Below are 12,436 nucleotides of genomic sequence, written 5' to 3'. Positions count from 1 at the left end.
CACAACCCTCCACCTTTTGTACAGGGTTCTGCAGATGTCACTTGTGGTGAGCTACTCAAATTACTTTGGGAGCTGCTGTGAGGCTGGCTGAAACCAGACAGAGAAGCTGAAGGTAGCTTGAAGCTGCTTGTCTCTTCTCTCCTCAGCTGTGCCAAATTTAAATATTTAACACTTGGCACAGATGAGAACTAAGCTTTGCTATGATTAAATGCATAAAAAGTGAGATAAATGGTCTTTCAGGAACAGAAGTAGGCCTGAAGACTTACATTTTATTTTCTAAATTTTACTTGCTGTTTGGAGTGCAAACATATTCCCAATCTAAAAAAAGATTTCCCATGACTCTGTGGAGAAATACTAATTGATGATTTAGTGCAGGGTCTGCTGGTGAAAATGCTGATGTCATAAACCCACTATAATCTGTTGCTTTCATAATTTTGTGGTTGGATTTAAAACTCCACATTTTCAAAGAGATTTTTAAATCTAATTCTAAAACTTCACAGCTATGTAAAACACATTTCCTAATTGTGTCTGACTCTAGCACATTATTATGGAAAAGTGAAAAGACTTGAAACATAGCTTATTTTTTGACTTTTTCTCATACAAGAAGTAAATTTTTTAATAACCAACAATGTATGGCAAAATTTAGATGTATTGAAGTACTAATATTTCTAACACACAATGCATAATAACAGTTATGACTTACAAATGTGATCCTCTTAGCATCAAATTTTAAAATGGGGCACAGCTGGATGTTGTAGGTTTATGCCAAGAACTTTAATTCACTAACAAAGTGCTTAATTTGAGCTACTTGTGCTACCTATATAACACATCTCCCTGGCGTTATACTTCTCTAAACAAAACTGACTATTCAAATGAATAGTACCTGGCAGAAGATACATTTAAGTTTAAATTGAAGTCTTACTTATTGGTATGAATTTACTGAAGACAGAAAGAAAACAGCATACAAACTATACTTCAAGTGACTGCCAGAGAAAAAATTTATTGCTCTGCTCATTATGATTTTGTACAGACTCAGCTAAGGGAATTACTTGCTGACCTCCATCCCAAGAGAAAAAACTTCGTAAAACATTTTGTTTCTGAGAAAGTGCCCGTACCTAAAGCATGTCAGGTTTCTTTTGTCTAGTTATAGAAACTCCATTGGCTGGCAAATAGTCATGCATTTCAAAAGCACTGTAAAAAGCCACAGGCAAAAAAAACCAAGGAACACATCAGGCTCATAACCACACTGATTTATTTCCTACCTGCAGCAAACTGCCTGCTTTTGCGAGGTGAACGGGGTTGACGCTGGTATGGATCACTCGATCCGTACAGGTCAAGGGTTCCCATGCTCAGCAGTACTGTCTTCTGCATAAAGTCCACGACAGCCAAACCATTGCAGTTCCCAAATGCCACTCTGAGAAAAGAAATGTTCCTCAAAGGTATTAGTAATGTGTAATTAAGTTACTCAAACAATAATTGTCTATTATTATGAGTTCTGCACAAACTTCTCAAAGCTTATATTTTATGGTTTTTTTACAGATTTGTAATCCTGAATTTATAAAAATGTTTCCTGAAACACAGTAACTGACTTTCCAGAAAGCAGATTTACAACTATTACTAACTTTCTGTGCCAAACATATTGCAGTAATGTCTGAATGTTGCTTCACTAAACAGTGTAATTCCAGTAATAATGATATAAATTAAGCCTGCAAATCTGGACATAGACCTTAAAAAGTGGTTATGCATTTGTATAAAATACAAATATCAATTAGGATACAAGTACAAATACATGCAGAAATAATTATTTTAAGCTAAATAAAAATGACAAATGAAATACATTAAGCTGTATTATGGACATACCCAAATCTGAAAGTAAAATTTTCTTTCAACTCTGTCAGCTTAGCTACAGCACAGATTCCTGTTAAAACAGTCTCTACCCCTCTGAAATGCTTTTACAAATGGCATTTTGATAGTGGTTTGATTCATGGGCAAGATCTCTCTTGTTTTGTATCAGACTGCAATTTTAAATCCCAGATAGAAAGAACTCCAGGTACAGCCACAAGGAAACTCAAAAACTCAAACCATGCTCAATCATACTAAGAATCATTTCTTATCAATTTCTGTCATTTTATGTAAAAAGTGATGAAGGTGGTCAGTTCAAAGGCCTGCAAAATATTCAAGCACTTAATTCACACTAAAAGTGAGACGTGCACTCACCTCCACCTGACTCTTCTTAATATAGCTCCAAATATCTGATAGGAATTTGTGTGTGGAAAAACAATAAGGCAAGAGAAAAGTAATGAGATGGAGGAAAGGGAAGCAGGGTAGCTAGAACATTTTCCTCTCTTCTACCTTTTCTTATGCTGCTTCCATTACAAAAAAGAGAGCTCCATATAGCAAATAGAAAAGTAATATGTAAAGTAAAATGAAGTGATTTTCCCTTAATTGCCAAACTAGCAAATTAAGGCATCATCCATAATAGTGGCTCAAATTCTACTGTCTGTTACTGCACCACATTTACTCTCCTTGTCTTAACACTGACTTTAGTACAGCATCTACAGAAATACTGTGAACGTACTCTGATTTTTCCACATTGACTTTTTCCCCCCATTAAAGTGGTGTCCCCTGGGGGCCCATGTGGGGACCAGTACAGTTTAATGCCTTCATCAGTGACAAAGACAGTAGGATCGAGTGCACCCTCAGCAAATTTGCAGACAACACCAAGCTGAGATGTGCCTGAGGGACAAATGCCATCCAAAAAGACCTGGACAAGCTTGAGAAATGGGCTCGTGAATGGGGTTAATGGTTTTAAACTAAAAGAGAGTTGATTTAGATTAGGTGTAAGGAAGAAGTTTTTTGCAATGAGGGTGGTGAAACACTGGAACAGGTTTCCCAGAGAGGTGGTGGATGCCTCATCCTTGGAAACATTCAAGGTCACATTGGACGGGGATCTGAGCAACCTGATCTAGGTGAAGATGTCCCTGCTCACTGTAGCACACTGGTCTAGATGACCTTTAAAGGTCCCTTGCAACAACAACAATTCTGTGTTCCTAAGTCCCTGTGCTCTAGGTGGAGAAGAAAAATAAAGGAATAAAAATTACAAGTGTCAATCTCATCTGTTAATACTCTAGGGGAAAAAAGAATAGCCATTTGCATTTTGAAAATCATTAACCTGAGATCTACTAATTTTGGAAAACATGACTCACAAGAAGAGCTAGTGATCATTCACACTCTGGTTAGCAATTTAACAAAACAAATCATCACTTCCTGGTCTATTTTTTTTCCCTAAACTTCTCTAAATTCACACACAAGCATGGATATAATATTTCTTATAACTAAAAAAAATTACTTTACCAGAAAAAATCAGAAATTGCTCATTAATACTATAACCATTCTGAGGAATAATAAGAAAATCTAGACAGACATTACTATTAACAAGGCTTAGGATAAATTACTAACATCCAAGTCTTTATGAAATCAAATACAAAATGAATTTCTCAGTTTTGAGCAATGAATAGAATTAGTTGCTAGGCAATGTTCTATTCTGTGGGTATCTTTCACAGAAAAGTCACAAAATCCTCATCAGACATTTCTTGACAATTAATATGCAGATTAGCTGAAAATTGTTACCACACGAGCCTGCAATAAATCTTTAGAGACTGCTTTCAGTCCAACAGAATTTACTTTAAAACAAATTTATTTTTTGCATTTAACCTCGTTCTTCAAGGTTAACCTAGTTCTTCAGCTGTAATTGAAGTATTTTGTAAAATTTTCTTTTCTACCTTCATAAGATGAAGAAGTTTCTGATGATTCAGTTCAACATAAATAAAATAGGTGTTAGTATTTTTAGTTTGTAGCTTGGTACTGTTAAAAGTAAACCAAATACATTAAAAAAATTTCAGAGTGCCTGAAGTCTTTCATCCTTGCTGGGTTTAAAGTTTTTTTAATACCTCACTTTAATGCTGTTTCATGGCTGCAGTAACACAACAGTTACAGAAATCATAGTAATTAAAAGAATACTGAAAGTAGACTCTCCAGAACACACTAACCATTCTATGCTTTCCTCTTAGTTAAACCTATTAGGAAAAACTAAGAGAGTAGTTAAACCCTATAGGAAAAAAAATAAGGAAAAAGATGACTCAAATAACCCTAAAACTAAGATGGCAAAAATTACGTGTTCTCAGGCTTCATGGTGAAGTGGCATAGGTTTTCCACATGGTGAGGCTAAATAACAGGTGAAAATTAAAGTAATAAACAAAAATTCTGGTGAAAAGAAGGATTGTACCTTGTCACAGGCCCAAGGAAAAAGTTAAGAGAGACAACAGAAAGGGAGAGGGAAGAGAGTCTGCAGAGGAAAATGTAAAGAAAAAGACATTCTTGGGTAGCTTTTGTAGGAAAATTAAATTTAGGGTATGGATTAGGCTCTTTTACTGATACACACATTTATTTCTGAAACACTCATATGCATAGCACATGGTGTTTTAAAGGAGGTTGTCCTGTAAACTTTTACTGCTCCTAGCAAAGGAAACAATTTAAAGCATTTGATTGAATCAAATCACTGGTTTAGGAAACCACTGTGAGTGCTGGGAGAACTGCAACCTGTCAGCGTAGTTTACAAGTGAGAGAACAGTGTGACTATGCAGATGTTACCCTGAGGTCTGAGACCTGCAAGGGAGCAAATTAGGCAAAACCTAACAACTTGCTCAAGGGACAAATGCATCTAGGTATGGTAAAGAAAAAGAAACTTCTAGAGCTCATGAATAGGAAACGGTCTAGGAATTCAGGCCAAAGACTTGAAAAAACAGCCCCCAAAAGATGATATTTTTTCACAAATGAAAAAAACTCTTCATTAAACTGCCAAAGCCTTTGAAGAGAGTCCAGTGACTTACTGAAAATCAGTAGCAGCCAGGACCTAACACCCATTACAGTCTGAAGTTTTAATGGAGTAACACCTTCTACAGGAAAAACCTGTATTTATTGTATCTGGGTGACTTTCAGTAAGAGAAAACATTAAAAAATCCCAAATAAATTGAACCTGAGGAAAAAAAGTACACAGTCTGATTTGCACTGCCATACAGAAGTTAGCATTTGAATGTTCCTTATTCAATTTTCTATTTCAAGTCACTGGTTCTTGTGCAAACAGACATTAGCACAGACATGAAAATGCTGTTCTCAGAAGACAATTTCCAACTAAGATATGATGTCATGATAAATGGCGTTTAACAGTTAATCACATCACCATTTTCTGTGAAATGCATTTCACCTTGGTGAACCTTTCAAATCACTTCAAAAATTACAGATTTGAAAGGCAATTAGATTTTATTTGAAAGGATGGACAGAATAATGTGAAAAGATTCAGACTTTTAAATAGGAGTAGTAAAAACATTGGCAGGAATGGCAGTTTAACATCTCATATCACAATCTATGCGAGTTCAAATAATTTTCCGCAAGAGTCTGAGTTACAACATCTTTTGAGTATTTTACTTTGACTGTAATAAAACAATAAACAAATGCAAACTTAAATTTGAGTTACTTACAGTCCATAAGCAGAGTTTACAGCAAGACTGGTAATCTGTTGTGGAGGCTCACCATCCACCCACACCAACTGAATAACAAGATCTGCTTGGTATCCAGGAGGCATTCGCACAGGTCGAGTCTTAACACTAAGAAGAAGAGGTACAAAATAAGAACAAACAAACAAACAAACACATACTGGGCCATGAATAACAACTGCTTCTCATCATCATGAATAATCAATCAGAATAGAAAACCTAAAATACTTCCCTCTGAAACTTTGAAAAAGGACATTTCTGTATTTTCGGAACTTTTTTGTTCTGAAGAAAAGCACAACAGAAAAATGTAAGGAGGCAAGAGAAGGGGAGAAGATATACCTTTCTGTAATGGTCCTCACCATAGCACATTCAAAACTTATGAGCTTGACAATTCTATTTGGCCATTTAGTGCAAACAAGTTCAGTTTTATTTTTAGAAGCATAATCACCTAATACGTGAATGAATGCTTCCTACATAAAAATCTGATCAAATTATTAACACCTGTTCCTATTGTGTTATGGCAAGTCCAGTGACTTGTAAAGCAGGTTGTGAAGGTGTACATATTAAGGCATTAAGGGGAAGCATAAGAGCTGAACACCTCTATATCACTGCTTTGTGTGTGTTTTTGACTGGTAGAATTTAATGTGGTGATACACTGAAAGAAGATATTATGCATTAATAGCAATACTTTGAGGAATTCAAGTTAGTCATTAGTACATTCACACTGTACGTAGTAATTTATAAATAAAGCCCATTAGTCAGTGTATTTTTACTGTAGCTGTAAATGGTGAGATTGCTTATATTGCACCCCTTTTCACACAGCCATAATAGGGCAGTCTATCACATATAATCCTCTATCCCTGTGAAAAATAGTACTCCAAAGAAGACTAAGAAACAGGAGAGGAGGGAGAGTAGCTAATTAATATAGACTTGGACAACACATTCTGAAGAACTGCACTTTTTGGTACATAATATTTCTTTCTGCTTTAATTGCTTCTCTATCCTATGTACTGGATCTTGGAGAAGAGATTTTTGATGACACTGACAATGCAGACTACCTCCAGAATGATGTGACTCACCAAGCTTTCCAAGCAGCCCTGGCCCAAACACCTGAAAAGATGATGCATCAGATTGGAAATAAACCTAACTGATTTCTATTCAGAAGCAAATAATTAGGCACATCTTTCAAGAAAGGATATTCAAACTTCTCACTCAATAACCAGGGCTATCAGGTTCTTTGCAGCTACCCTCGTGGCATCTGTTGGATGGAGACCTTAGTGGCAAATAGGGCTACTGGCAATCTTGGAAAATTGAAGATAGATGCAGAAAACTGAAGTAAAATGAAGTAAAGCATAACCACTGAATGACACCAGGGCAGAAGTTCTCAGCAAGATAACTCCAGTAGCACAAAGGGCAATGTACAAACCAAACAGTGCTCTAATTCTGACAGAAGTTATGAAAAACAGGGAACTGCGGTACTCACAGTTTCATGGTTTGATTAAGAGTATGGACATACCTTATGACACAGAGATAAAATCACCAGCGTAGTGTTAGCAGTAGGAGCACTTGCAGATACTTTTTGGAAAATTTCTTAAAGCATAAGGGCTATTTTCTTAATAAGGCCATCATATCTCTGTTGTGGGTTAACCTCATCTGACTGCCACACACCCACCCAGACACTCTCTCACTCCCCTTCCTCAACAGGACAGGGGAAGAAAATAAGATGAAAGAGCTCATGGGTTGATATAGGATAGGGAGATCACTCACCAGTTACCATCAGAGGCAATGCAGACTCAATCTGGGGAAAATTAATTTATTGCCAATTAAAAATTGAGTAGGAGTGTGAAAAATTCTTTGAAATGACAAAATTAAAATCATCCTGTTCCCTCCCTTTTCTTCAGGCTCAGTTTCACTCCTGACTCCTCTACCTCTTTCCCCACTGCAAGCAGCACAGCAGGGGAGGGGAATGGTGTTTGTGGTCAGCTCATAACACTCCATATCTGCCATTTCTACCTCATGCTTTTCCCCTGTTCCAATGTGGGGTGCAGTCCTTCAAGAACAGACTTCTTCAGCATGGGCCCCTCAAGGGCCACACTTTGTGCCACAAAACTTGCTCCTGAGTGGGCTCCTCCATTGCTTGTGGCTCCTGCCAGGAGCCTTTTCCAACATGGGGTCTCCATGGGCTTCAGGGGAACAACCTGCACCACTATGGTGTCTTCTATGGAGTACAGGGGAATCTCTGCTCTGACGCCTAGAGCAACTCCTCCTGCTCCTCCTTCTCTCAGTTTAGTGTCAGCAGGACTGCTTCTCATGCTTTTTTCTTGTTCCTCTCTTGCACAGGTACTGTCCATCATTTTTTGTCCTTTCTTCAATTTGTTTTTCCAAAGGGTCCACCTTCTTGGCTGAGGGGCTCAGCTGTGCCCTGCAGTGGCTCTGTTGGAATTGATTGGAACTGGCTGTGACCAGCACAGGGCAGCCACAGCTGCTCCTCACACAGGCTGCCCTGCAACCCTCTCAGCCAGCACCTGGGTACCTGCACATTCATACCCTCTTTCGAATTGTTTAACCATTTCAGTGATACAGTTTATGCTGTACTGTGAAAATTTCTACTGTAGAGGATCCACAAACCTTGCCAAAACTTTCTCTTCTTTATTACTTAATGAGAAAGTCATTCCTCTTCTATCTTTCTAAATGCATTTCCTTAACAGTGGCTTGGCACACTATTCTATTTCTTTTGCCTGTTGTACTGTTCAGACCGTAGATATCAATTTACCTGGAGCAGAGATCAGCCACTTGGATTGGATCTTGTTGCAGGAAAGATGCAACAGGACAGTTCAGCAAGTGCTCAACCCACTACAGTTGTCAATAGCTTTGTACTGTTGTCTTCTATTAACAGCAAACCTCTCCCCAAAGTTTTGCACTTTCTTACCTGTTCTGCTGGCACTAAAGCTTTGCCCTTTTCTTTGTTCATACAATACATATCCATGAGCCTTTCTGAAGTGATGCTATCTGTAACCCTAATGAAACCCTGGATTAGCCAGGAGTATTCCTGGTGAGAACAAAGGGGTGAACATCTATGAACTCAAGCTGCTAAGGGAGAGGGGTCTTTTGAGACCAGGAAAAACTGAAACTATAAGCAAGAGTTGTATACAATAAAGAGGTACTATTTTCAAACAAATTTCACAGCAATCAGAAGCTGAATATTTTATACAAACAGTCCTTCAGAGTATCTTTGTGATGGAGCCCTTCAACTTCTAATGTCTGTGAAGAAGCCTTTAAGAGGCATACCAGAGGTGGTCTTTCCATCTTGCACCCCATTTTCAGTTTTCAGCTCCTGCCCTTAAAAATGTTATAAAAGTTATAAAACAGGTAAATGAGATCCAAGAACCAAGACTTAGCCTAATGCCCTTTCAGTTGAGTTTCACATTTTCTAATGGATAACTGAAGATGTGGGGGAACACGAGAGTCAAATGCTCCTATGGTGAGCTACAAGTATCTGTCAAAGAAATGCATTCATGCTTTCCTTCTAAAAAAATTACCATGAGACTCACAGTGGCTGCAGAATTGAATCTGATCTTCTAAAGCATGTTTTTAACGTGGTATTATTTTTCCAATGTGTTTTTAACAATAGGCTGAAAAAATTAGAGAACTTGAAGTACCTCCTAAGTTTTCTTTCAGATTGTTGTTACCTGAGGAAAAAAAGCAAACACCCTTCTCTCTATATTTTTCACTGCAAATCTGAGCATCTAATTTGGTAAGATGGATGTTATTTCACAGAGATTTTCTCTAAGCATAGAATAAGCTGTAGGTGGTGAAAGACCATAATTCTGGAGTAAAATAATTTCAAGTTTCATGGTTAAGTTTGTCATTCCCACATTCCTGTGACACCTTCTTCTTTAAGGATCTTTGAGCTATTTCCCTAACCATCTTGCTTGAACAGTAATGCTGATATTTAGTTTTATTTCACCTTGATTTGGATTGCTTATTTTTGTATATACTATAAGCCTAAAAGTACTGCAGGAGTATGTGCAGAAGGAATATAGGTATTTCCTTGACATGTTCTTGTTATGCCACTCCGAATTTGATTGTTGCAAAGTTTTGGTTTTCAGTTTTCATCACAAGATATTCCCATTTCCTTATGACTTTGGAGTTACTTGAAGCTACTATCAAACCCCTTGATTGACCTAATTTTGGGATGATCCTAGAAGTCTGGGAACAAAGACTGACATTCTGGATATAGCTTTTTGATAACTATTTATATCAAAAGTATTTATCTGCATAAATGCAAATCCACTGGTTTCTTAGGTTATTACAGCTGCATATTTCACTGTAAAATCTTCTGAAACAAGCAAGAACAATATTTATTCCACACTGCTGCCTGCCTCCCTCAGTAACATTTACTTTTGATTTCAGAAAAGTGCCCATTTTTCATTACTTCAGTCCCTTCAATCACTTTCTTCCTAGTATCTATTCACAGACACAAACACTTTCAGCCATTCTGACTAGAAGTAGGGAGTGTCATCCATTTGCTGTAACGAGATTGAGAAGCAGATATGAAAATAAACATAACGGAACCAAGATTAAAAGCTAGTCTGTATATAAAATTTTATGTGTATTATCAATACAGTTCAAGTTGTGCACTCACCCTCCGTGTCCAGGTGGCTGCAGGTTTATGTTATTACCACTGCCCACCTGACTGACCTGCATAAAAAGTCAACAACATCACCCAGGTCTTCACCAATTTTTCTGTTTCCAGCACTACTTTCATTTTATCATCATAATTCTGCTTAGATTATAAGTTTCTTGACAGACAATGCCTGTGGACCTGGTTAGAGTTTGGGTGAAAAGTAAGGGTATTTATATGCCTTTCCCTATTGAAAAATATAAGAGCATAGGTAAGTACACTTTTATCCAAATGTAGGAGGGAGTATGCCAGCAGTTCTCATGGTATAATTACTTTGACTTCGAAAAATCACTTCTCAGTCAAAATAAGTTTACATTTATTTCGTGTAAAATGAGACAAAAATCAGTTGGGCAGCTTAATATGAGATTATATGGAACTAAAAAAAACTTCTAAAAACTAACCCTTTATGGGCTCATTAGAGCTTTTCTGCCTCCAAGATTAACAATTCCTCTCCTTCCCAGATAAAATAAAATAAGAATCTCTTAAGGAAAAATCTTAGCCAGCGAAACAATTGATTGCATTCTTCCTGATTTCAGAGTCATAAATGGATTTCATATTTGGATTTTTAAAATAACTTGTCTCTGCCTCGTCTATTGATTTTCATAGTGCAAATTAATGACTAAACTGAGGTCTGAAGGTCAACTACCTGATTGAATGAGGTGGACAAATGAACAGGATGCCAAAAAATACTGTTAATTTCACAAGAAAAATATCACAATATTGCTTTTGAATGGTAATGCTATTTTCAGAAGCCAAGCAGCCCAAAGTAACTGCAAAGTCAGGAAATGTTCTTTTGAAATAATTGAGGCATTTAAAATATTTAATAATAATTAGACCAAAATAATAATGAATTCACTCAAATGAGAGCAATTGTTATCAGTAATGCACTAAAATTGTTGGAAAATTACAGTTTATGGAGTTTTGTACAGGATTCTTGTTTTAAACTATTCAAACCCATAATTTATCTGCCTTATTAATAAGAACATATTAATCTACACCAAACAATGACAAAGGGTACTCTAGCAGAAAACAATTTGCTTCTTTCTAAAGATTAAACAAATTTACACTTCCACACAGTGCAACTGTTTCATAATTGTATATTTTAAAGATTGTTTCATGAGTATGAACACAGTTTCCATGCATTACACACCATAAAATGCATATACCTTTTTCACAAAGAAATTTAGTGTTATACTAATTAATCAAGAAGGGAAAGATTTGCACATGTCTGTTTTACAGAAGTCTCTTTGTGAACTATAAAAAAAGGTTTCTCAGAAATTTCTTGAAGATTTACTCCTAGATCAGACTCGAAAATTACAGTCAAACCTTTACGGTAACAGTTTATCTTCTCCATAATTACTTCTATCCTTTTGATTATTTTGTTTGTTTTATATTCTGGTTTCTTCTCATTTTATGTCACATATATACAATTAACCTCTTTTTCTTGATAGTTGGTGGATTGATTAACAGGTAGGAATGCTTTTTAGAGAGATAAACCTTTGAGCAATGGCATAGACTTACCTAAGACATGGGATACTATCCTTCATTGTTCCTTCACATCCTACAGTGTTGGTACTGCCCGAAAGGCTCTTTAAAGAAGAAAGCTGGGAGGAGGCATCTGGAAATGGAGGATTTATTTCTGGTTCAGGAGTAATGATATCTTCTACTTCGTACTGAAGTCGTACCTCTAATGACTTAAATAAATAAAAAGCTAAGTTATAATTTGATAAAGAAAGCTGATGAAAGTTCTGTTACTTTCAAATAAATATCAGTAAGCCTTTTTTTAAAATACCCTACCACATTTATTATCATTTACAGGCAAAGAATACTGTCATTTGTTATTTACACAGCCTAGCAGCAACATCAGATAGGAGCTATTCATCTACCCTAGGCCGATGGAGAAAAACATAGGTATATTCTTCCATAGGTATATTCTGATGACTTGGATTCCAGCCTTTTACAGCAAGTGAAAGGCAAGAATATCAGTGTCCAGAAGTTATTATGAAAAGAGAAGTTCATCCCTCACCCCCAAATAAATAATATTTCAGTATAAGAAGACATCATTTAGAATAAGTGTCATGAAAATTTTTTGCCTATTGTTTTTTTATGTTTTTCTTGAGTAAATTCATTAAAAGAATGATCGTCAACTCTGCCTCCTCATTACTAGTACAACAGAGTCTCTACCAGACAGGTTTTAGCC

At 36.5% G+C, this 12,436-nt stretch overlaps 1 protein-coding gene across 5 annotated transcripts in view; it reads right to left on the bottom strand.

The window, feature by feature from the left end:
• Positions 1-12,436, bottom strand: part of STXBP5L (syntaxin binding protein 5 like) — a 191,367-nt gene that overhangs the window by 49,099 nt on the left and 129,832 nt on the right. For all 5 annotated transcript variants that reach the window (XM_017814800.1, XM_017814801.1, XM_017814802.1 and 2 more), the window contains exons 16-18: positions 11,758-11,930; positions 5,538-5,663; positions 1,263-1,414 (exon numbers count right to left, since the gene is read on the bottom strand). In XM_017814800.1, coding sequence (XP_017670289.1) covers positions 1,263-1,414; positions 5,538-5,663; positions 11,758-11,930 — 451 coding nt within the window. The remainder of the gene's footprint in view (positions 1-1,262; positions 1,415-5,537; positions 5,664-11,757; positions 11,931-12,436) is intronic.

Source organism: Lepidothrix coronata, unplaced genomic scaffold (genome assembly GCF_001604755.1).
Source record: "Lepidothrix coronata isolate B3197 unplaced genomic scaffold, Lepidothrix_coronata-1.0 Scaffold46, whole genome shotgun sequence".
NCBI classification, from domain to species: Eukaryota; Metazoa; Chordata; class Aves; order Passeriformes; family Pipridae; genus Lepidothrix; species Lepidothrix coronata.
Note: the sequence above shows the minus strand (reverse complement) of the source record. Positions and strands in the feature narration are given on the sequence as shown.